General features: G+C 33.4%; 1 protein-coding gene across 1 annotated transcript; it reads right to left on the bottom strand.

The window, feature by feature from the left end:
• Positions 1-11,113: 11,113 nt before the first annotated feature.
• LOC146995232 (protein FAM200C-like) lies at positions 11,114-15,481 on the bottom strand. Its single transcript, XM_085825173.1, has 2 exons — positions 14,680-15,481; positions 11,114-11,130 (listed from the first exon to the last, which is right to left on the bottom strand). The coding sequence occupies exons 1-2, from the start codon at positions 15,479-15,481 to the stop codon at positions 11,114-11,116; spliced, it is 819 nt and encodes a 272-aa protein (XP_085681299.1).
• Between the last annotated feature and the right edge of the window lie 12,376 nt (positions 15,482-27,857).

Consider the following 27,857-nt stretch of genomic DNA (forward strand, 5'->3'; position numbering starts at 1 on the left):
ATTTTATTAAATCATATTCATGGCAATGCAATATCTTATATAATATTGAAGTTATTCACTTACAGGAATATAATGTTTAAATTTATCACGTTCAAATATTTTGGCTAGTCTTCGAATTTGCTACATGAGAATCAAAGGAAAACACGAAAAAGAAGAGTTGTACCATAAGTATATATTAAAACATGTTTCATGCATCAGAGAGGAGACATATCAGGAAAACCAACTGAACAGTTATTTCGAATAAATGCTGCGTTTTTGGAAAGATGGCATAAAAGAGTGAAATTTATTGCCTTACAAAACTGTTTGAGAAATAATATTTTACTTAAATATTTATTTAGTATGCGTTGGTAGCCGAAAAAATAAGCAATACTTTTGTTTTCTTTTCGTATCATACATTAGCAAATCAATGCTTGTGAATATTTTTTCTAAAAACCGTTATCCTTAAGTAGATGTTACGCTTTTTTCTTTTAATCTTTAGATGGAAGTAAGAGGGTAACAACCTTTGCCAAAATATGTATTTGGCGACAAATATAAAACATATCGAAGAAGCTTGTTTCTGTATTGAAAGAGGAAATATATTACGAATAATTTTGATAATAACTGATCATTAACGTTTTCGTCATTCATTTGAAATTTTTAAAGCTGCCGTATACAACATATTTATTGATTAGAACAATAAATTTAAAAAATAAAAAATAACAAATCTGAAAGGTTTCAGATTTTAAAAGGGGACGTACGAAAAGGCCTTTTTTTAATGTTTTGTGTGTTGCCTTTATTTATTAAATATCATGTTCTTCGCACTTAAACCATAAAATTCTGTTCAACGGCAATGTGACAAAATAATTTTAAAAATGAACCTATCTTTAGAATTTCCGATACGCAGTCTCGCGCACTGGAGATTTAAAATATTTTTTCTGTACATGGATACAGAAAAAACATTATCTCTGCCATGGATCACTTTGAAAGCCTTGAATTTGCTAATCAAAAATTCGCTAAAGTTTTACAAAATATGAAATCGATAAGAAAACAAATTCAAAATTTCAATTTTGGTCTTGCACATGCCCATATTTGCAGTAGGATTACGTCATTCAAAATTCGATCGCTCTAGGCACCGTTGTATTATCACAATGCGAGAAACATACATACATTTATGCAGATCCTTCATTATTTAATTTCTTCAAATATAATACAGGGCGATAATATTGGGTGGCAACAGTTTGAAAAGTGAAACGGACATTCAGAGTGATTCGATGCAAAATCGTTAAAACGAAAATAATCATCCGTCGGGGACACAACCCTTTGGATTAAACAAGGACAGTTCTGTATCTCCCGTTCTACTGGGCCGATTGTCGAAATTCAAGTCGCGTTTTTCGTATCTCTACAGCGCGACTTGGGATATGTATTAGATTGATATATAGCCTTTTTATAATATAGGTATTTTGACACAAAATCGGACTTTTTCAGAAATAACATACCAATTTTTTCCATATTTCAATTCTAAGACTCAAATTATGCCAAACTGTCAAGTTTTGTAAGTCGCACGGGTAGTTTTTTAAAAAAATTAGTTCTTGAAATTTTAGTTTCTCCGTGTTAATTAAATTTTATATTTATTAATATATCTTTTTTATTAAACTTATTGGATTCCTTCTTCCAGAATTCGAAATTCAGGATTAATCCAAATATAATTCGAACATTTTTTATGTTTTATATTTAAATTTTATTATAAATTTTTCGAAACGCGTTTTGTATTATAACCTAAACATTTTTAACATCATTTTAAAGTAGATGTATTTCTAGGCATACCTGCAAAAAATTAGTTTTTGTGCAAAATTTTCTAAGATATACATGAATTTACATATTAGCGTGTTTTGAAATTTGTCATCTTTTTTTGGGGGGAGCGACAGTTACGCCAAATGTGGTTCATGCACTTTTTTAAAATTATTTGAAAAAAGCTTTTTAAAAATGTAGCTATAAATTAATAAGTTCGCCCAGTAAAGTATTCTTGGCGCAAACTAAAAAAAATGCGCCAAGATAAATTTTTGAATTGCTCCGTAAATTTCGCCCCAAATTTTACAAATTTTAATATTTAGGGATAATTTGAGTCGTGGAATCGAAATGTGAAAAAAAAAATGGCTTATCATTTCAGAAAAATTACGATTTTGTGTCAAAATACCTAGGTTAGATTAATGCTATATATAAATCTAATATATATCCTAGATAGCGCTTTCGAGACATAAAAAACGCAATTGAATTTCGTTAATTGGCCCAGTAGAACGGAAGATATAGATCTGTCCCACTTTTTTTTTTTTTTTCCTCCTCCCCGCGGTGTACGTCTAATTCTAGAAACATTTGAATTCAGTTTAAACATGGTATTTAAAGGATGCTTGTCGTTTACTTCAACACGGTTTCAGGATTATACTATTTTTATTTGAAAACACTATTGTAAAATTGTGTTTCAATGAATTCAACACTTAAATCAGCAGCTTTAAATTTGGCATAGATTTTAATCAAAACGCCATAGATTTCGAGGGCGATCAGGCACAGCTCCCTCTATATGCTAGATTGCCATTTTTGCCTAATATTAGGCTCTACATTGATATGTTTCTCTTCTCCTTTGAATTCAGCTACGTTATAACTAGCTTTACTAAATAATTAAAATATCCTCGATCGCTTGAATTGGAAGTTTCCAAATTGCATACTTCAGTTTTGATATTTGTCTAAGATATGGCCGCAAAACACATATTAATGGATGCTGTGGAAAACATAGGCTGGAGATGGGGTATAGGAACGGCGCGACTGAAAGGAAAAATGGCACCTTAGATTATGTATACCCTATCTGTATTGAAAGAATAAATATATTATAATTTCGATAGTGATTTGAGCATAAATAAAGTAATAAATATTTTCTAAAATGGATATAAACACTTATTAAGTATGTACGATTCCTCATCACTCGAAATGTTAACTCTTGGAAAAACAGTCAGATTCATTCCTAACTCGAATACACCAACTCAAATGATAGTTTCATATAAAAAGTTTTATTTACTCTTTAGCTTGAGGATACGTAAATTATTTTATTACGGAAAATCAGACTTGGAGAAAAATCAGAACAAATGCCAAAGTTAAGCATATCTATCTTATCTCAATTTCGCTTTACTTTTCCACAGAGAGGACAGCATTTAAAAGTCAAACGGATGAGTTAGCTGATGCATCCAGTATTGCTTCTGCTAGAGTTTCAATACGACTATTTAACGATACTATTTCTATCATTTTACTTAATGACTGAATATTTCTGACAGATTGAAGTCCTGACTGAAGACTGAAGTCAATTTAGTTTTAAACTCGTAAAATCACTAAACAGGTAAAAACACATCCAGGCAGGCAAAACCTTTAAATATTTACATAGTGTTTCACAAAGTAAAATAGTTTAGTAATATATAAATAATAAAATCTGAAAGCTTTTCAGATTTTACATTACACCCAAAGGGGCATTTTTTTTACGCTTTGTGTGTTACCTTCGTAAAGACATTAGGTAATTTTTGGTAGCAGGCAAGATGAAAAATTAGCAACGCCTTGGCCGGGAATCGAAACGCTGACCTCTGGAATAAGAGCCCAGCGTGCAGACCTCCACACCAAGAAGGCGGGGAGAAATACCTTATACCTTTATCTATTAAATATCATGTTCTTCGCACTTAAACCATAAAATTCAATTCAACTGCAGTATCGCAAAATAATTTTAAAATGAGCCTATCATTAGAATCTCCGATACACAGTCTCCCGCGCTGTTCTTTTTTTTCCCCCTCTTAGCGTTGCCATTGCCGGCTTCGAAATCGTTGAGTTTGTTAATCAAAAATTCGTTAAATCTTTAGAAAATTTGAAATAGCTAATAAAACAAATTCCAAATTTTGCTTTCAGTTGCCCATATTCGGGTGGAGATGTAAGTTATTCAAAATTGGATGGCTTACCGTTGAACCGTTTTTTAACCGCTCTACCGCTGAACCGTTGTTTCATCACAATGCCAAATACATACATACATTTATGCAGAATCTTCCTTATTTAATTTCATTAAATATAATCAATGCAAAATGCCAAAACGAGATTAATAGTGCTTCTGGGAAAAATGCCCTTTTGGAATAATAATATAGTTTATTATTAATTATTATTTATCTTATAAGGTATTTTCTTCCTTACGCTTTCATGATGTAACGAGAAGAAAGTTCAGTGCGTATTCCGGAGGACCGCCGTTCGAATCCCTGCGTATTTCTTCAGTTTCTTGACTTCGGAAAGTTGTAAAAAGATTCTGCAACTCTTCATTACGAACTTAGAATGAGCATAATCCGCTTAAAAAGCAGGATGATATTTAATAATCACTAAATCAATAATAAATATGAAATCAATCTTAATTAATTAATTAATTAATCTTAATTAATTAAATTAATCTTACTTAATGATCAGTAAAGGACAAATATGAAATTTTACAAATTTTGGTTTTTATTTATTTTGTTAGCGGCATTATTATAAAAATGCACCCAACGGTTTGTAGTTTTTAACCATTTGAAAGTAGAACTTGCATTAAAAAGCAAAATGAGTGATTATTCTATTATAAAAAGAAGAATGATGATTGATTGTTTGTTTTATTATAGTTAATATTTAGTAATAATTAAACAAAAAATAATGTTTATAGTTAAATTAAACAGTTAATGTTTATTCTGTTAATGACCTGTGATTACAGGTTTTACAAAGAATGAATGATAAATGCTGTTATGAAATATTTTGACTTCGTCAATTAGTATATTTTCTTATGAACGGTTCATTTGCTGTTAAGAAGATACGAAATTTAATTTTATGATATGCCAGCGACGGTACAAATACTTTTGGAAATTAAAGTTTAATTTTCGAAGAATATCGAACTTCCTCCCCCCCCCCCCAAGTAACGGCAATATTGAAAAATAATTTTAAATTGAGCCTATCTTTAGAATTTCCGATACAAAGTCTCACGCGCAAGAGATAAAAATGGTTTTTCTGTACAACTCTGCCACCGCTCGTTTTGAAATCTTTGAGTTTGTTAATAAAAAATTCGTTAACGTTTTTCAAAATACGAAATCAATAATAAAACAAATTCCAAATTCCAGATTTGGGCTTCCAGATGCACAAATTCTGGAGGAGACATACATTATTCCGTTGTTTTATTACAGCGCGAGAAACATAGACACATTCATGCAGATTCTTCATAATTTAATTTCTTTAAATGTGGTACAGGTGTCTAATATTTGATGGCAACAATATGAAAAGTGAAACAACGCTTGTAGTGAATCAACGTAAAATGCTAACGAATTAATAGTCAGAACGAAATTAATAGTCCTTCTGGGCAAATTGCCCCTTTGGACTAATTATGGCTTTAACTAAAAGCAAAAGAACATATTTGCATCAGCATGTTGTCGCTATTTGGTAATCTACTATTTTAGCTTCTTCCATCAGCCAACTCTATTTAAATTACTGAAACATTGAACTTAAAACTGCATTTGCTTAAATATATCACATGTAATATGGCTGAAAAGAGCAACACATATTTATGTAATTTATTTATCCATTTTTACTTCTTTGTACGAAGTAAAGGAAGTATTACAAAAAATTCCAGGTACCATATTTCAACGAAAATATCTACTTTGAACGCTATCGAATGCAATTTAACGATGTTCTTGCGTGGCATCTGTACGTGTATAGACAGAATAAAGGACGCTTTTTTTCTCCAAAAAATTATAAAACTGATTTAAAATGGATTCAGAAGAGATTTTTTCGTGGCGTCTGTACGTACGTATGTATGTATGTATCTCGCATAACTCAAAAAAGAGCAGCTTCAGAATGTCAAAATTTTGTATATAGGACAGCTATAGGATGTAGCTGTGCACCTCCCTTTTTGGTAGCAATCGGCCGCACCAAATAAATATATATAAACATATACTCACTCTGCTACTCGGTTCGGTGAGCTCTATTTTTTTATTCTTATATGTTGGTAAATCGAGCATTTTGTGGCCTAAAAATGATTGAATTATGTTGTTCGTATGTTCCGGTTAAAGGTTTTTATGCCTTTAGTTAACCTGCATGCAATATTTGCAGAATTATCAACAATTTAAAGTTGTTTAATTGCGGCTACGCCTAATTTTTTTACTATAACAGTCATATTTGTTTACATCTGAAACTTGGCAGAATAGAAAATGTGCTGCCAATCTAAAGAAACTAAGCTGCGCAATAACAACTGTTTATTTTTTAATTTGTCTACTTTCTTTTATACATCATTTTAGATTTATTATAGTATTTGAATAAAACATGTGGCAACGATTCGATAATTCTTCAGATGATATAAATTTTGCTCATTCTGAGTTATAAATTCAATGAGATGTAATACTATTAAGTGAACCTAGGGCCGGAGTGTCGCTATGGTAAACAAATATAGTGAATTTTAAAGAGTGCCTTTATCCTATTGTGGTTTATGCGCTATCGAGGAAGTAGATTTAATTTAATTCGAATAAGTTTATATAAAATGCAAGAAAAAGTGCGTATAATTTAATATTCCCCGCAAGGAAGTCATGTGGTGTACACATCATATTTTTTCTTCAGAATTCATACAGAGTACAGTTTAATGCAATGTTGCTATAGTATGTCAAAGACAAATTTACTGAATTATTATAATGAACCTCCCCTTTCATTAGTGTCTAAATATAATTTCCGACTTTATTAAGATAACCTAGAAAATAAGAATGCGAGTGGGGTACCAGAATCGCGTTTTTCTATCAAGGAAGAATTTTTATTGCCATCAAATGGAAGTATTTCTTCCCTAATCATCACTGGTGACTCGAACGCTCATCTTTCCATCTGATACTGTCCAAACGTAAATGTGTTTGGCCGTCTACTTACATATGGGAGAGGAATGCCCACATATGATCGTTAACTCGGACTTCCCTGCTAAAATAATTCATGGAACCCTTTCAGTTTCCCATCCGGCTGTTACTCGGGTTATTAATTTTCAACGCAAGCTCAGGAATCGCCATGATGTTGGCTACAGTTTTTACATAACTATTCCTTATTAACAAGCTTGTAGATTGGCGCTTTTTACCTGGAAGCGGCACATGCATTTCTCTGCAATTATTTTAAATTCGTGCAGTTAGTAGTTTACTAGTTATTAGCCCAAAGGCCATTAGCCCAGAAGGGCAATTAATTTCGTTTTAGCATTTTTCGTGGAAAACCTTAAATGTCTGCTTCACCTTTCAAATTGTTGCCACCAAATATTAGAGACCGTTATTTTTAAGGGGTGTTGGAACCCAAAAATCTTCAAAAAATGGTGATTTCGGATTTTTGCATTTTTAAATCCTCTACACTTTTATCTTTCTAAAAATATGATTCATTAATTTCTATGAAAATCAGAACTGTAAAAAATCTAGTTTTAATTTGTCATCGAATGCTTTGATAAATGAGGATTTTTACATAAAAACTTGTTTTTCTCCTCAAATGTGACTTTTTTATACTCGATGTACCTTTTTCTCAGGAGCTACTGCCCACAGATATTTTTATGGCTTATTTATTAAGTTTCCTAATATTTGCTGAAATGAGTTTTTGGTGATAAACTAATGAAAAAAAATTTTAAAAAGTTTTCATATGAGAAAAGGGCTGATTTTACTATGCCTAACAAAATATTCTGTAAATTACTTTAACATTTATAATGTTTCAAAAACTTATTTCAGTATAATCAGATAGGTATATTTTAATTACACAAAAAATTTTCAGCGTGTATCTACAGCAGATTTTCAGAAAAGGTACATCGAAAATGGCCAATTTAACATTCTTGTTATAGGGGTTCCTGACACCCCTAAATAAATTAAATAATGAAGAATCTGTATAAATGTATGTCATTTTCTCGCATTGTGATAAAACAACGGTACCTAGAGTCATCCAGTTTTGAATAACGTACGTCTCCACCCGAATATGGGCATCTGGAAGCCCGAATTTGGAATTTGTTTTAATAAATATTTCATATTTTGTAAAGATTTTCTGAGTTTTTGATTAAGAAACTCAACGATTTCAAAGCGAGCATTAACAACACTGTCGGTAAAAGAAAAAGATTTTTATCTCCAGCTCGAGAGACTGTGTATCGGAAATTATAGAGACTTTTAAAATTATTTTGCGTTATCGTTGTTGAATTGAATTTTATGGCTTAAGTGTGAAGAACATGATATTTAATGAATGCAGGTAACACACAAAAAGTTAAAAAAAAAGCCCCTTTGAGCGTAGTTATAAAATTTGAAACCTTTCAGATTTTAATATATTGGAATTAAAGCTTAATTCATATGTTAATGTATTTTGAGTCTCAATATAGTGAAGATTTACATGAAAACTAAACTTTCAAGAAAGGAACTTGAAGGCGTCGTTAAGATAAAAAAAAATTAATATTGCGGTAAGAGAAATAGGAAATGTCACATTGAAGTATCCTCTCAGTTTTTCATTGAGATAACTAAGCTTATTCCCGAGAGTGAAATTTTTCCTGTTTTGTTTTTCTTTCCCCTACAACAATAAAAATCTTACTGTCTGTATAATACTAAATCCATGGAACGCTCAACTGAAATTTCTGCGTTGGACGACAATCAAAGAAACTTTTTTCTTTGAGCAAATGACAGGAGAAAGATTAAATTCCCCAAAACAAAGCTTTTCTCATCAGCTCTGACCTATCGGGAAACTATTCTACCTTCTTCGGATACTTTTGTTTCAGAAAAAGCAGACAAAGAAATCTTTACACCACTTGTTGATAAGTTACTTCTCATTGATATGTATGCATGTTTCACTCTAAAAGCAGATAATTTCACAAAAACTCTTAATCAATAATATATTAATCTTAATCGATAATATATTCACATCTTTAGCCCAAAGGGACAATTTGCCAAGAAGAGTAATTTACTTTTGGCATTTTGCGTCAATTGACTTTCTGTGTTGATTCCTTTTTCAAACTGTTGCCACAAAATATTACAGTCCTGTGTTATATTTAAAGAAATTAAATAATGAAGAATCTGCATGAATAAACGTATGTTTCTCGCACTGTCATAAAACAACGGTACCTAGAGCGATCGAATTATGAATAAAGTATGTCTCCTCCCGAATATGTGCGTCTGGAAACCCAAATTTGGAATGTGGAATTTGTTTTATTGTCTATTTCATATTTTATCAGACATTAAAGAATTTTTGATTAATATACTCAACGAACAAAATATTTAATAAATAAAGGTAACACACAAAACGTTAAAAAATGTCCCTTTGGGCGTAATGTAATTCAGATTTTACAAGAGCATATATTTATAATTTCCGATACATATTCTCGCGCTTTGGAAATAAAAATGTCTTCTTTTTCCATACAATGTTGTTATCGCTTGCTTTGAAGTCGAAGAGTTTGTTAATTAAAAATTCGTTACAAATTAAGAAAAAGATTGTATAGTCATTAGAATTATTTGGAAGCCGGAGAGATGAAAAATTAGCAATCGGGTTCGCCGGGAATCGAACCACGGACCTCTGGAATACCGGCCCAGTGTGCAGCACCACTACACCACGAAGGCACACTAGGAAAGCGGAAGAAATGCCTTATATACTCCCCTTTTTAAAAGGCGACTGGGGTTTTGGGGGAACCCAACCGCCAAATCCTGGGTGTGGAGAGTCCTCATCCTACACCCGTTTAGTTCGGACGCCACTGTAGATACATCAGTTTATTTTGGTGCAGAAGAGATGAAAAATTAGCAACCGCCTTCTCCGGGAATCGAACCACGGACCTCTGGAATACCAGCCTAGCGTGCAGAACCACTACACCAGAAAGGCGCGCTAAGAAAGCGGGAGAAATACCTTATAAGACAATAAAATAAATTCCAAATTAGGGGATCCAGATATTCGGAGGAGGATTACGTTATTCAAAATTGGATGGCTCTAGGTACCGTCGTTTTATCACAATGCGAGAATCATACATACATGTATGTAGATTCTTCATTATTTAATTTGTTTAAATATAAGACAGAGCTGTAATATTCTCTGGCAACAGTTTAAAACATGAATCAACGCTTGTAATCAATCGACGCAAAATGCCAAAACGAAATTAATACCCCTACTGGGCTATCGCCCTTTGGGATAAAAAAACAAAAAAACACTAGACGTCAAAGAAATAAGAGCTGAAATACTATCCTTCTTTAAGACAGTTTATGTGAAAGGTAGGGAATACTTTTAAGCGAAGTTTATCATCCGAAAACATTTGCAAAGAAATCCTTAAAAACCTCTTAGTGTTCAAATTAAGCACATGATAGTTTGTTTAATGTGGTAATGCGCAGCTCCTCATTTTAATAGAATTAGCTTCGTTTCTCCGTTAAGCTTTTGTTAACCGCCACGAATGATGCTCGGGAGCAATTAGGACACTTAACGAAGACAAAGATGTTTGTGAATGGGAGAGTCATTTGCAACAATTTAGGGTTACGTCTCCTTCCGGGAGATACTCTCCCTGTGTGTGTGCTAACGAACCAATTAGCAGCCACTCGTGAAGAAACGCGAATAGAAGAAGCTGACTTTCCGAATCAAGTGAGGAATTGCTTCAGATCTGTTATATTCTCACCCTTGCATTTATTGTCGCTCTTAAATTATATGAGCTTGTACATTGTAGCATGCGTACGAGTTCGTAATGGATTGAATGCACAAGTCCGAGGAAAAGTGGATGAAATTTATTCTTATCGCAACAAATAAAATAAAATGCTGAAATTTCCTCAGAGATATTCGTACAATATCGCAATATCTCACAGCAGGTATATGTTAAACTACTAAAATATAAATAGAACTCAATTCAAAACAGAGAAAGCTAATCCGATCTCGCCACGAATTCGCTACAATCAACAACAAGAACTAAATAAACAAGTGAATTGAGATATTTTTCTTGGGCTTTTATAAGCTTTATAATCCTGCACGAGAACATTCTGGTATTTTCTCAATTTTTCTGCATAGAAAAAGAGTATAATTACGAGATATTTATTTATTAAATGCGCGTGCTCCTGTAGTTTCCTTTTTCCGCCGTATCTTTCTCTTCAAATAAGTCTCTTGCTTGCTACACTGCACGGGAATCTAAAACAATTTTACAAATTGTTAATAAAAATATAATATAAACAGCAATACAAATAAAAAATCTGAAATGTTTCAGATTTTAAATTACGTAAAAAGTAGCGTATTTATAACGTTTTATGTGTTACCTTTATATATTAAATATCATGTTCTTTGCACTTAAATCATAAAATTCAGTCCAGCAGCAGTATCGCAAAACAATTTTAAAATAAGCATATCTTTAGAATTTCCGATGCACAGTTCCGCGCGCTGAAGATATTTTTTTTTTTTTTCCCCCGTAGAGTGTTGTCATGGTTCGCTTTGAAATCGTTGAGTTTGTAACTTAAAAATTTGTTAAAGTTTTACAAAATATGAAATAGATAATAAAACAAATTCCAAATTTCAAATTTGGTCTCCCACATGCCCGTATTCGTAGGAGGATTGCGTCATTAAAAATTCTATGGCTCTATGTACCGTTGTTTTATCCGAATGCGAGAAAGATACATACATTTATGCAGATTTTTTCATTATTTAATTCTTCAGATATAATGCAGGACTCTAACATTGGGTTGCAAAAGGACATTTTTAGTGAACCAATGCAAAATCGCAAAACGAAAACAATACTTTCTCAGCAACGAAGCCCCTTTGTACTAATAATATAACAATAATTTTTAATATAAACAATTACAAATTCTACCAAAAATAGCTAAATGAGTACGAAAAATCCGAAACAATATTATTTGTTTGCAAAAATATTTTTAGGAAATGTTATATTTAAATGAGGCATGCTCTTTCTATTTGAAATTTTAGCACCACATGTGGTTTTAGTCTCGATCGTCACTTTTTCCCTATCATTTTCGTGTCCGTAACACTTTTCAACTAAAAGATCTGTATAATCATTAGGATATTTAAGCAAAAGACGGCAAGAATAGGCTATGCCCTTGCCCGGACTCTAACCTGGACCTCTCGATTATGCGCCGAGTGTGCTACCGTTATGCCACGAAGGCATGCTGGAAGGAAAGAGAAAATACCTTATAGAACAGTGTTTCTTAACCTTTTTGGCACAATGAACCACTTTAAAAATTTTAAATATGTGACGGGCCCCCTCTGTGAAAAAAAAATGCCTAAACATCATTTATTGCAAAATATATTCTGTTTTATTATTTAATTATTTTAATATTTTTATTTCAATAGTATTAAAAATTTGAAGAAATTAAAAATTTTAATGTGAAGGCTATTGCTGCTTTTCCTTGATTAACAGATTGAATTGAGGGATGGTTTTCGACAAAGCAACGCGCATATCATGTTCGACATTCAGTCTATTTCGATGTTTTGTATTTATTGTGACAAGTGGGAAAAATCCCCGCTTCGCAAAGATATACTGTAGCAAACGGAATAATGGCTGCCATAGCTCGTTTTGCAAGCAATGGGTAGGCTTCTTTTACAGAAGACCAAAACTCTCCGAGAGGTTTTGAATCGAAATCCATTTTTAACAAGGACTTTGTTTTCAAATCAATTAGCTCATCTTTGGAAAGGTTCATGTCATCGATACAGTCAATATCACAAAGAAAAGGATTACGAATCCACAACTCATCTTTATATTTATTCCATCCGAATTGAAATATTTTTCAAATGAAACTTGAAGTACACTCATGTCCATAAATTAAAGATAATTCGGAGTCACGCGGAAATCGAACTCTAAAATAAATATATCACCTGTAAAATCACTAGACACATCTTCAAGAATCATATGCAAATTTCAGGAAGTAACCAGATGACACCGATGGTACGTCACAATGACGAGAGTGTAAGAGAGTGATATATAAGGAATACAGGAAAAGAAGTAAAATTGTTTTCAGGCGCTTTATAAGCATTTCAGTGCAATAACCGAATAGTTATGACACAAAGGACGAATTTGGATGATTTTTCACGTGGTAGAATTATCGGCCGTCTGTAATGTGGGCGTACCAAACTGGAAGAATCAGACGAACTTGGAATTGCCCAGAGTGTCATCTCCGGGCTTTGGCAACGATTCCAAGATGATGGTGATGTGAGTAGACGTTACAGCACAGGTCGCCCCAGAGTTACAACGCCGAATGAGGACCGATATTTGGCAGTTACTGCCAAAAGAAACAGGCGCAGCACAGCCTCAGACCTGTCTCGTCAGATCTCTTCAGCCACTGGTACGACAATTTCAAGGCAGACCGTGTACAGCCGCTTAGGGTAGATTGCTCTATATGCTCGTAGACCTGTCAGATGCGTTCCACGTACTGCAACTCACTGTCGCCTGCGGTTAGCCTGGAGTAGAGAGCATGGATTGTGGACACCCCAACAGTGGGCTTGTGTGATGTTTTCCGACGAGTCCAGGTTTAGCTTGCAGTCTGATTCTCGCCGGACTTTCATATGGAGAGCTCCAGGTACCCGTTACTACCAAGAAAACATCATTGAACGACACCGTTACGGTGGTGCAGGAGTGCTCGTTTGGGGTGGAATTATTCTGGGTTCCAGAACTGACCTGCATGTTCAAATTAGAACCATGACAAGCCAAATTCTATCGGGACGTCATTCTGGAACAGCATGTACGTTTGTTTCGGGGCGCCATGGGAGCACAATTTGTGTTTATAGATGACAACACACGTCCTCACCGTGCAAACATCGTAAGCGAATGCCTTCAATCGGAGGATATCACCCGTATGAACTGGCCAGCATTCTCACCGGACTTGAATCCAGTAGAGTACGTGTGGGACATGCTTGGCCGACGAGTTGCAGCCCGTCAACCTCCTCCTACATGTCTACCGGAACTTCGAAGAGCATTGCTTTTTGAGTGGTGTAATATCCCCCAGTAATATTGGTTTTTTTGTAAATAGTTTTTTTTTTTTTTTTTTAATTTTGCTCCAGGAAGAAAAAATTGCTAATTTTTTTTAATAATATCAAACATATAGCATCTTTTTTTTGCTCTTTACCTTTTGTTTAATAAATAAGCTTTACAAATAAGTCAAATTTGTTTTGCTTCTAACTCTTCCTTTGCCTGATTTTGCATTATCCTTAATTTATGGATATGAGTGTACTTCCAGGTGTTCACAGATTTCATTTTTCAAGTTATTCAATAACAAACTATCTTTCCGAGATCCTTTTTCAAAAGGCACTTCGTCCAAAATTTGGATGTCCGCATATATCCCATTTTGAATTCTAATTTTCCAAAGGGACATTTTCAATAAAAATGCCTGTAGTTTCAGTGGCATCCATAATTGTTGTATCAGGCCCTTGAATTGAAAGACATATATCGTTCATGTTGTTAAAAATGTCTGCCAGGTAAGCCAATTTACATATAAAATCTTTTTTCTTGAAAATTTCGAAGAGTGAGTTACATTTTTCTTTTAAAAAAAGTGATACTTCTGTCTTCAACATGAAAATTCGTTTCAAAACCTGCCCTCGTGACAGCCAGCGCACTTCCGTGTGGTACAGAAGTACCTCATGTTATGCGTTCACTTCTTAACACAGTGTTTTAAAAAGACGATGATTAAGAGGTCTACTTCTAATAAAATTCACAGTTTTAATAACTATTGACAATACTTCTTTTAAGCTGGTTGGAAGAGTTTTTGTAGCCAGTGCTAGATTTATTGCCAAGCATCGCAGGTGCTCCATCCGTACAAAGTGAATGAAGTTTCTGTTTCCAGTCGAAGTCGTGTTTGATAAAGAAAACATTTAAAATCGCTAAAACATCAACTGCCTTTGCAGTTTGCAAAAGAGGCTCACAAAATAAGAATTCTTCTTTGATAGTATCAGCAGACACGTAACAAACAAAAACAAGAAGTTGACTACAATTCGAGATGTCTGTAGTTTCATCCAGTTGCATACTAAAGGGAAATGGCGATGCTTTCAATTTATCGATGATCTGTTTCAAGATATTGCAAGACATTTCAACTATTCTTGAATGTATCACATCCTTGGACAATGGAATAGCCTCAAGGTTTTTTCTCTGTTCCAGTCCACAAACTAATTCAACCATTTCCAGCGCACATGGCTTAATTAATGTCTCTCCAATAGTATGCGGTTTCTTACTTTTGGCAATACGATATGCAACTCTGAAAGATACCTCAATCAAAGGTTTTTGTGAAATACCAAATCCAAGTTTGGTTAATGTTCCAGATTTCGAAAACTGGGCTTTCTTCTTTGTAAAAAATTCTAGATCTTTAGATGCATTTTCAGGATGAAGCGATTTGAGATGCTCTATCAATTTTGCAGGTTTCATACTGGCATCTGCCAAAACTTTTCCACACAGAAAGCACTGTGGCTTTTCAACACAGTCCGATTCCTTCATGCAGCAGAATCCATATTTTACATAATTTTCATCATGCTTCCTTTTTTTGGACATTTTGGGCTACAAAAAATATCAAATAAATAAATTAAGAACAAACATTAAAACAAAAAAAAAAAAAAACAAAAAAAAAAAAAATTAAAAAAAAATAAAAACACTTGAAAAAAAAATACTTTAATTACAACTTATGAAAAAGTAAAACAAATATTTTGTTTTAAAAATTTGCAAGAACTTTGCGGAACTGATTTTAACGTCACTTTATTTCCAAGTGAAGTAAAATTCGAAGGGCTACTTTGTGTTTCTAAAAATTTCAAATTTTATAGGGTTTGCGAATCTTTTTTTCCTCGTATTGTGGAGGTTTCTATTATTGAGAAACGGCAGACAGAAGGCTTACAGAGGTTGCCCATGACAAAAAAAAGTTTTTTTAAAATATTGATGTAAACATTTTAAAATTAGGAGCAGTCGGCGGACCCCCAAAATATGACCCATGGAACCCTAAGGGGTCCATGAACCACAGGTTAAGAAACACTATTATAGAATGTTGTTTGTTTCCCGGGATACTACAGGACAACGATAAATGTAAACTATGCGGTTTGCTTGGTGATGCTAAGCGCTTCCTCGAGGAATGTGTCTACTTTAATAGCTTAAGGTACAATAAAAAAAATTGATTTTGAAAATGCCTTTTTATGTATAATGATTTTGCACAATTATGTAAATCCGTTATGAAAATTATTAATGTTGAGCGCCGGGCGGTGGGAATCAGTGGATGATCTTTGTTTTTTATTGCCATCACTATTTGGTCAATTTTACTAATTTTTTTGTTACCATTGTTTGTGTTTGTTGTTCGCTTTTTAGTCCAAAGGGGCTTTGTCCCTGAAGGACTATGTTTTCGTTTTGCGATTTTGCGTTGGATCACTATTTAGCACTTTAGCAATCTTGCTTTTAAGCGAGAAGAAATGAGATGAGAACTTTGGCGAACGCCGTTTCCTCCAGTCCGTAAGGCTTGGTAAGTTTCTCAGAGTTGTTACTCAAAAATTCGTTAAAGTTCTACAAAAGTTAGAGTTCTGCTGTGTTGAAATAAATGCAGAAGTTGCGAATAATTTTCTCTAATGGATCTTAATACCATCAAAAATGACCCAAATTATGTCCATGTTTGAGTGGTTGAACTTTGTTACAAAGTACAGTTATAAACAGAAAGAAAAATTAATGATCTTATGCCGCTTAGATTAGTAAGCTGTTATTTATAATAACTGTAGTAATCTGACCGCGACATACCATACGTATCTGTAAAATAAAATTAACTCACTAGGCATATTTTTAAAATTATATCAAAATAATTTCAATCCGAAAAATATTATGTACCAATACCAAAAAGGTCTTGTATTTTAGGTTTGAATTTTCATATTTTGCAATAATTTGCAGATTCACTAGGCTTCTCAAAGCGAAAAACATGAAAACATGCGATATCCTCACCGGGACTCTAAATCACGCCTTCCCGAATTACACCTCGAAGGTAAATAGTAAGGGATGAGAAAATACTTTGCATTCTTCCCCAATGAAAGACCGATTAGGGACGACCAAACCTCAGTCGCCAGATATAAATAATGATGAATTATCTTTTATCTAATTTCCATTGTAAGAAGAATTCACTCAGTGAGGAAGGAGAAAATACTTATACATTCTCCTCGACTCAAAGGGCGACCAGAGAGAAGACTCAGCCGCTAAATCCAGATAGCGACGAATTATTGTCCGCAATATTTTAGTTCGGGCGCCACTTGTTGAGTAATTCGATTTTTTTTAAAGCAGAGAAAAGGAAAAAACTGCAAGACCCTCGGAATCGAACTAACTGGATATGCTTTTCACTCATATCTTGAATGTTTGCCATAAGGAAGAAGAAAATTGCTTACAAGTTTCCGAAGAGAATTTATATGAAGCAGTGTACCTGAAAATGGGCTGAAATGAATTAATATTTGCCCCCTTTTAATTAATATTTCAAATGTGTAGGTATGCAATAAATGGAATTAAGCTATATCAGGAGAAAAAATATTGAGTTATGAATATTTGCAGCAAAGAAATAAAAAGCTGCGGAATTTAAATGACAATAAAACTCATTTTCGGTCTAAAAAAGACCTTACATAAATATTTTTCATAAGGAAAGAATTCTTCAGAAGAATTCGGATTGCTGTGCTCTTTGTTGTAATTTTTTAGTTTGCTATATATTTATCATAAAAAAATTTTTATTTTTGTAAAAAACCTCTTCACAGATGCAAGAAGGTCAGATAAAATGACTCATTTCAAGATTTAGAAGAAAAGATATAATATCACAATAGGGCACGATTTGAAAACTCTTTTCTAAAAGGAAGAAATAAAATAGAAACAAGATTTCCAAGAAAATGCACAATGATTATCTTGTAGAGTCATTAGGTTATTATGAAGCAGCAGACATGAAAAATGAACAATGTCCTCCCCGGGAATCGAAACTGGACCTCTCGAATACGCGCCGAGTATGCTAACCGTTACACCACGAAGACATTCTTGAAAGAGGGAGAAAATACCTTATACACTCCCCTCTTTTAAAGGGGGGACTGGGGATTAGGGGCCCTAATCGCCAAATCCTGGTGGTGAAGAATCTTCACCTACCACCCTTTTTTAGTTCAGGCGGCAGTGTACAGACATTAGGCTATTTAAATGAGACATGAAAAATTAGCAGTTCCCTCGCCGGGACTCGAACCTGAATCTTTCGAATACTCGCCGAATGAGCTAACCTTTACACCAGGAAGGCATGCTTTTAAGAGTGAGAAAATAACATTCTTCTTTCGCAAACATGAGCTGTACTTCTCATTGCTAGGCACTTAAATGATCTCGGGATCCTTTTTGTTCTAGGGGCAAGAAGGGTGGGATATTGGGTGGTAAGTGAGCGAGAAAAAAGACATAATTATGAAATTTCGTTACCTTAAAAATGAATAAATAAAATAAAAATTAAACATTCTCTTGATTGTATAAGCATTACTTCAATTCTTTACAAGTTGTAAGGAGTTGTTCTTTACAAGTTCTTAATTTTACTAACAGTTAAATTTTGAGTTAAACTTCTTTCCCGTCAAATTCGTAACTTCGACTTACTGCTTCCGGCCAGAACGTAGTTTTAGAATCACGTCTGAATACACAATGAAGAGTATTTAACCGCGAAGTTCTACTTGCTGAGTTAGAGAGAATTATACTAGTTTCTGATTAGCGCGCGTTCGCCTTTTTGGCTAGTCTCTCTCAAAGCTGTTATTACTCTCGGCCATACTCAAATCCTTGATAGCTTCACAGTCATCTCGTGTTTAAGGGGCCAATATTAAAACTTTGGTAACTTCGGCTATATCTCTTTATTTTAGATTAGTTTTAGTTTATTTCTTAGCCTCTTAAGTTCAAGCCCAAGCGTCGGCTTTTATTGTACACTCCAAGAAGGAGTTCTGTTAAATCTTATTTGAATAATAAAGGGTTATTTACCCTTACATCTTGCTGTTTCTTGTCACACGAACTCAAGCGATTATTCGCTTATCAGCCCTTAAGATTCTTCACGTTCAACTGTAATGCAGCATTTACAAAATGAGGAACTCTAGAAAGTTACTTGTTATCACACCAGATCATGCCGTTTATAAATGTGAATCTAAGTAGTATAAATTCGCTATTTGGAAGAAAGTTTACAGAATGGTTATTGCCACTTAACAGTGTAAAATTCTTAAACCAATACCACATGAGTGTTTCCACGGTTTTCTTATCAGTAACGTTAATATGAATCATCTTCACTTACAATTTAATCCACGAAAGCATCTTTCCCTTTAGATAGATGCCCTCGCCATATACAAATAGCCTATCTTAAACTAATCTTGCCCACTACACGCTTTAATAGTATACTTTTTTAACTTTACTCAGGCCCTATTTATATGTCCACATCTTACGCAAAGACAAAAATCTAGTTCCTTAATTAATAAATCTTGGATCTCAATAATTAATCTGTTTTCGAATTCCGTGGCAAAGTTTAATGACCCAATCTATGCGAAATAAGTGCAATGAATAGGTATCTAAAAATTTCATTGCACTTTCGATCAATGCCTACGAATTACATTCAAAAGGTTGTCGAGTTCCTCACTCTCATGTAACTCACTCACTCACTTATGTAATGTCGAGGTACCTAATGAACTACTAAGAGAATAATCGCTGAAGTCCAAGAACAGAAACGTGAACTCATGAAGGGTTATTTACCCTTTAATTGCTCAAAATAAAGATTTCACAGTTGGCCTCTTTCTCAGGGCGTACAGGAAAGGCCCCACTTGGTCTTAAACTCAAAAATATAAGAAATAAGACCTTAACTAATGACTAACTAAAGAGATGTGGACTAAGCTAACACATTTTCTAACTAGCTTTCCTCTAATATTAAATCAGCTAGCGAAGCTATCAAAGGTACGTAATACTATCGAGCACGTAATACAACTCAGAGAGACGTAGCCAAAAGGCACGTCTCTCTGAGTTGTATTACGTACTTAAATACTACTCCTTCTCAAGAGTTCTCAGGTTCTGGATGAACTCGACAGGACAGAACTACAACAACATCTGGGGGAAAATACCTCCAGGAGAAGAGGAAGAAAGTAATAACTCCAGTTCACAGATATCTGCGATATTTGTGCAAAACAGGGTGAAACGCCAATTTTTCACATTACATTGTAGAGACATTAGGTATTTTGAAAACAGGAGAAGTGAAAAATGAGCAACGATTTCGTCGTGAATTGAGCCGCGGACCCTTGGAATACGCGCCCAGCGTGCGGACCACCACACCGCGAAGGCATGTCAAGAAGGCGGGAAAAATACCTTATAACATTATCACCCTGAAAAAAGAAGTAGGAAATTGCAGCAAAAGCCCATTCAACTGGCAATGCCATGTCTCACTTTATTGGCCACTCTTAAAGCCAGAAGTGGTGTCATTTTATTATGGAGACACTTAATAGGCATCACCGTTACCTCCTTCGAAGAGACAGACAGTTTTAGTACATCCATGCCTTCTCCGAGATTCGAGCCCTTCAGCATCGCAGTCGGGCTCTCCTAACCTCTACACCTTCTGGCCGGCATTTTAAAATGTACGCAACAATAAATCACACAACAAATTTTGATTGAAACCGAGCTCTCTGAGTCTCAAGCAGTGACGGGGCAAAGAACTGTATTTTACTGATTGCAATGTAACGTTTATCCTAATTTTTTAACAGTTAATGTTTAGTTAAAGCCACTTTCCTGTCGCTTCTAATTTCCGCTTGCAAATTTCCTGCCCAAACGTGTTTTCAGAATCGCGGTTAAATGCAAATGAAGGAGTAGCAAGTATTTAAAGTTGAAGTTCTACTGACTTCGTTAGAGAGCCAAGGATACTGACCAGCGCGCGTTCGCATTTTAGGCTACACTCTCTCTAAGCTTTTTCTACGCTCGGCCGTATTTCAGGCCCTTGATAGCTTCGCCGTTTAGTTAGCGTTAAGGGGCCAACTCCTGTAGAATTGTGATAGCTTCTGATATATCTTTTTAGTTAAGATTTAGTTAACTTACCAATTAATTTAAAAACTTACCAATTAATTTTTTTAAAGTTAATTTAGTTTAACTATTCAGTTTAGTCCTTAGCATTCTTAAGTTCAAGCCCAAGTAGAGGCATTTCTATACGTCCTGAGAGAGGACCATTTGTTAAATTTATTTTGAATAATAAAGAGTAAATAACCCTTCTGTTCTCGAGTTTGTTCTCTGTTCTTTGTTCTCTGTCTACTGAACTAAAGCGATTATTCGTTTACCAGTTCTCAAGGTTCCACACATTTAATTGCAAATTATAGGTTGGAACATTACAGCAAAATTAAACTTCTGAATGCAAGATGTATGTTTTATAACGCAGAAAATCATCGAAATTTAATTGCAATGTAAGATTCCAAACTTTAAATGTACTTCAATGTGTCTGGAACGTTGACAACTGATAAGAGAATAATCGCTTAGTTCAGAGAGATAGAAATGTCAACGTACGAAGGGTTAATTACCCTTAATTATTCAAAATAAATTTAACTGACGACTCCAAGTTACAATGAAGCCTCCACTTGGGCTTGAACTCAGGAATAGTAAGAAGTAAAACTTAATTAAACTTAAGTAAAAATATATAGCCGAAGCTATCAAAAATCTAACAGAGCTGGCCCCTTAACGCTAACTAACGGCGAAGCTATGAAAGGCCTAAAGTACGGCCGAGCGTAATAATAGGTTGTGAAAGAGTATCGCCAAAAGGCCTATGCGCACTGATCAGAATTTCAGGCTCTCTAATGAAGTCTATTGAATTTCACAGTTAAATACTTCTTCTCCTCATTTGCATTCAAACGCCATTCTGAAAACACGTTCTGTTGAACGTGTTTTCAGAATGTAAGAAAACACGTTGAAAGCTGAACTTAAGGCAAGACAGGAAAGTAACTAAAAAATTAACTGTTAGGAAATTAAGATAAACCTTACACCTTTCCGTCTGGAATAGCGCTAATTCCTTTTCCGTCTGGATTCGCTTTTATGAATGTAGGAGGAAGTAGAAAATAGCGAAACGAAACGGAGATAAAAAATTCATCAAACACAATAAGTCAACACTGATAACAACACTGATAAAGTCAACACTGATAAAGAACTTAAATCCCATTCATGGTATTTCAGCTTTATCGCGTAACGATAAAATACAATCGTGCAGATAACAATTTCCTAACATAAGACAAAATGATAATAACGGTTTTTAAACTGGAAATTTTGAGAAAAAAATGGGGCTACTTCTGAAAAGCTGATTAGCCATAACTTCGGTGTTTAAAACATGGAAAATAGCGCCTTTATCAATTGGGAAGTCGGCATCCGTTTCCAAGATGATTCCTGGCAAAGTGGTGATTATGTTAAAAGTCCTGTATTTAAGTCGGAGGATGGAACTAGTTGGAGGCTGGCTCTGTATCCTGCCGGAGACAACCAGACAACGGAGCGTCTTGTCTTTTGCCTTTCCAGAAACAATGTCGACAAAAAGATCTTTGTGAAATTCGAGATGTGTCTCTGCCACTACACAGTGGTAGTAAAGTGCTACAGGATGGAATACCTTTATCAAAAAGGTGAAACTTTTCATAAATTCGAACTTGCTGACATTGGTGATTTTGCCAAAATGCGGATATTTATACCTCCTTCTACATTATGCATTACTGGTATTTTAACTGTCCGTGAGCAGTGCTACTAAAAATTTTGCCGGAACTCATACTCGAACAATTGCAGATTATAGAATTTTTCTTTGCGAATGTTGGTGATCAAGTCATTATTGATACCAAACTATGTGCATTTAGATTCCAAGTGAAAACAAAAAGAAGGAAAATCATATATCTCTTTTTAATGTACAACATAATTAGTATTAGAATACTTCAGTCAATATAAAATTTCATGCCTTTAGTTGTGATTTTTTTATCATTCAGTTTATATATGATGCCATGCTATTGCAAAAGTGATACACATATTAGATGCATTATTTATAATTATTGTATTAGATACATTATTTATTTTATTATTAGTGATACATTATTTATGTGCTCCTTTAAAGATCTAGCTGACGCAGTTCATAACGAAATAATTAATTATATGTGATTTTGTCATAAATAAGAAAATATTACAGAGTTTTACCATTATTAGTAATATAATTAATAATTTTAAATATGTTTTATATTGCAGATGAGCAACTAATTTTAAATATTGTTAAATGCCATAGAATTGGATTCTATATAACTATTAATTTTTGTTGCAGTTTACATTCGTTATTGCGAAGACATAAGAATAAATCTGCATCCTCGCATATATGAAAATTAATATAAACGCGCATAAATAAAACTTTCATCGGAAGGATGTATTAGCTGCATAACAATTTCAGTCCAAAGAGGCAATTTGCCCTGAAGGACTATTAATTTCGTTTTGGCATTTTGCGTTGATATCTATAAACGGCGCATCACTTTTCAAACTGTTGCCACCGAATATTATCGCCCTGTATTATATTTAAAGAAATTAAACAGTGAAAAATCTGCATGAATGTATATATGTTTTTCGCATTGTGATAAAATGACGGTATCTAGAGAAATCAAAATTTGATTGACGTAATCCTAATGCGAATATGGGTATCTGGAAGCCAAAATTTGAAATTTGAAATTTGTTTTATTATCGATTTCCTATTTTGTAAAATTTTAACAAATTTTTGATTAACAAACTCAAGGATTTCAAAGTGAGCCATGGCAACGCTGTAAACATTTTTTTATTATTATTTAGAAAAAACATTTTTATCTCCAGCGCGCGAGACTGTTTATCGGAAATTCTAATGATATGCTCATTTAAAAATTGTTTTATGATATTGCAGTTGAACTGAATTTTATGGTTTGAGTACGTAGAACATGATATTTAATAAATAAAGGTAATACACAAAACGTTAAACAACGCTCCTTTGGACGTAATTTAAAGTTTGAAACATTTCAGATTTTATTTTTATTTTATTTATTTATTATTTTAATTGATTAATTATTTTAATTTACAACTGGCAAGAAATAATTTCTTAAAACTTAGAACCTAATTTTAAATTAGACAAATTTCAATGCTAGACTGATATTAATTTTATTAAATCATATTCATGGCAATGCAATATCTTATATAATATTGAAGTTATTCACTTACAGGAATATAATGTTTAAATTTATCACGTTCAAATATTTTGGCTAGTCTTCGAATTTGCTACATGAGAATCAAAGGAAAATACGAAAAAGAAGAGTTGTACCATAAGTATATATTAAAACATGTTTCATGCATCAGAGAGGAGACATATCAGGAAAACCAACTGAACAGTTATTTCGAATAAATGCTGCGTTTTTGGAAAGATGGCATAAAAGAGTGAAATTTATTGCCTTACAAAACTGTTTGAGAAATAATATTTTACTTAAATATTTATTTAGTATGCGTTGGTAGCCGAAAAAATAAGCAATACTTTTGTTTTCTTTTCGTATCATACATTAGCAAATCAATGCTTGTGAATATTTTTTCTAAAAACCGTTATCCTTAAGTAGATGTTACGCTTTTTTCTTTTAATCTTTAGATGGAAGTAAGAGGGTAACAACCTTTGCCAAAATATGTATTTGGCGACAAATATAAAACATATCGAAGAAGCTTGTTTCTGTATTGAAAGAGGAAATATATTACGAATAATTTTGATAATAACTGATCATTAACGTTTTCGTCATTCATTTGAAATTTTTAAAGCTGCCGTATACAACATATTTATTGATTAGAACAATAAATTTAAAAAATAAAAAATAACAAATCTGAAAGGTTTCAGATTTTAAAAGGGGACGTACGAAAAGGCCTTTTTTTAATGTTTTGTGTGTTGCCTTTATTTATTAAATATCATGTTCTTCGCACTTAAACCATAAAATTCTGTTCAACGGCAATGTGACAAAATAATTTTAAAAATGAACCTATCTTTAGAATTTCCGATACGCAGTCTCGCGCACTGGAGATTTAAAATATTTTTTCTGTACATGGATACAGAAAAAACATTATCTCTGCCATGGATCACTTTGAAAGCCTTGAATTTGCTAATCAAAAATTCGCTAAAGTTTTACAAAATATGAAATCGATAAGAAAACAAATTCAAAATTTCAATTTTGGTCTTGCACATGCCCATATTTGCAGTAGGATTACGTCATTCAAAATTCGATCGCTCTAGGCACCGTTGTATTATCACAATGCGAGAAACATACATACATTTATGCAGATCCTTCATTATTTAATTTCTTCAAATATAATACAGGGCGATAATATTGGGTGGCAACAGTTTGAAAAGTGAAACGGACATTCAGAGTGATTCGATGCAAAATCGTTAAAACGAAAATAATCATCCGTCGGGGACACAACCCTTTGGATTAAACAAGGACAGTTCTGTATCTCCCGTTCTACTGGGCCGATTGTCGAAATTCAAGTCGCGTTTTTCGTATCTCTACAGCGCGACTTGGGATATGTATTAGATTGATATATAGCCTTTTTATAATATAGGTATTTTGACACAAAATCGGACTTTTTCAGAAATAACATACCAATTTTTTCCATATTTCAATTCTAAGACTCAAATTATGCCAAACTGTCAAGTTTTGTAAGTCGCACGGGTAGTTTTTTAAAAAAATTAGTTCTTGAAATTTTAGTTTCTCCGTGTTAATTAAATTTTATATTTATTAATATATCTTTTTTATTAAACTTATTGGATTCCTTCTTCCAGAATTCGAAATTCAGGATTAATCCAAATATAATTCGAACATTTTTTATGTTTTATATTTAAATTTTATTATAAATTTTTCGAAACGCGTTTTGTATTATAACCTAAACATTTTTAACATCATTTTAAAGTAGATGTATTTCTAGGCATACCTGCAAAAAATTAGTTTTTGTGCAAAATTTTCTAAGATATACATGAATTTACATATTAGCGTGTTTTGAAATTTGTCATCTTTTTTTGGGGGGAGCGACAGTTACGCCAAATGTGGTTCATGCACTTTTTTAAAATTATTTGAAAAAAGCTTTTTAAAAATGTAGCTATAAATTAATAAGTTCGCCCAGTAAAGTATTCTTGGCGCAAACTAAAAAAAATGCGCCAAGATAAATTTTTGAATTGCTCCGTAAATTTCGCCCCAAATTTTACAAATTTTAATATTTAGGGATAATTTGAGTCGTGGAATCGAAATGTGAAAAAAAAAATGGCTTATCATTTCAGAAAAATTACGATTTTGTGTCAAAATACCTAGGTTAGATTAATGCTATATATAAATCTAATATATATCCTAGATAGCGCTTTCGAGACATAAAAAACGCAATTGAATTTCGTTAATTGGCCCAGTAGAACGGAAGATATAGATCTGTCCCACTTTTTTTTTTTTTTTCCTCCTCCCCGCGGTGTACGTCTAATTCTAGAAACATTTGAATTCAGTTTAAACATGGTATTTAAAGGATGCTTGTCGTTTACTTCAACACGGTTTCAGGATTATACTATTTTTATTTGAAAACACTATTGTAAAATTGTGTTTCAATGAATTCAACACTTAAATCAGCAGCTTTAAATTTGGCATAGATTTTAATCAAAACGCCATAGATTTCGAGGGCGATCAGGCACAGCTCCCTCTATATGCTAGATTGCCATTTTTGCCTAATATTAGGCTCTACATTGATATGTTTCTCTTCTCCTTTGAATTCAGCTACGTTATAACTAGCTTTACTAAATAATTAAAATATCCTCGATCGCTTGAATTGGAAGTTTCCAAATTGCATACTTCAGTTTTGATATTTGTCTAAGATATGGCCGCAAAACACATATTAATGGATGCTGTGGAAAACATAGGCTGGAGATGGGGTATAGGAACGGCGCGACTGAAAGGAAAAATGGCACCTTAGATTATGTATACCCTATCTGTATTGAAAGAATAAATATATTATAATTTCGATAGTGATTTGAGCATAAATAAAGTAATAAATATTTTCTAAAATGGATATAAACACTTATTAAGTATGTACGATTCCTCATCACTCGAAATGTTAACTCTTGGAAAAACAGTCAGATTCATTCCTAACTCGAATACACCAACTCAAATGATAGTTTCATATAAAAAGTTTTATTTACTCTTTAGCTTGAGGATACGTAAATTATTTTATTACGGAAAATCAGACTTGGAGAAAAATCAGAACAAATGCCAAAGTTAAGCATATCTATCTTATCTCAATTTCGCTTTACTTTTCCACAGAGAGGACAGCATTTAAAAGTCAAACGGATGAGTTAGCTGATGCATCCAGTATTGCTTCTGCTAGAGTTTCAATACGACTATTTAACGATACTATTTCTATCATTTTACTTAATGACTGAATATTTCTGACAGATTGAAGTCCTGACTGAAGACTGAAGTCAATTTAGTTTTAAACTCGTAAAATCACTAAACAGGTAAAAACACATCCAGGCAGGCAAAACCTTTAAATATTTACATAGTGTTTCACAAAGTAAAATAGTTTAGTAATATATAAATAATAAAATCTGAAAGCTTTTCAGATTTTACATTACACCCAAAGGGGCATTTTTTTTACGCTTTGTGTGTTACCTTCGTAAAGACATTAGGTAATTTTTGGTAGCAGGCAAGATGAAAAATTAGCAACGCCTTGGCCGGGAATCGAAACGCTGACCTCTGGAATAAGAGCCCAGCGTGCAGACCTCCACACCAAGAAGGCGGGGAGAAATACCTTATACCTTTATCTATTAAATATCATGTTCTTCGCACTTAAACCATAAAATTCAATTCAACTGCAGTATCGCAAAATAATTTTAAAATGAGCCTATCATTAGAATCTCCGATACACAGTCTCCCGCGCT

Source organism: Stegodyphus dumicola, chromosome 10, assembly GCF_044657685.1.
Source record: "Stegodyphus dumicola isolate Sdum_Otavi_A_Nest chromosome 10, ASM4465768v1".
NCBI classification, from domain to species: domain Eukaryota; kingdom Metazoa; phylum Arthropoda; class Arachnida; order Araneae; family Eresidae; genus Stegodyphus; species Stegodyphus dumicola.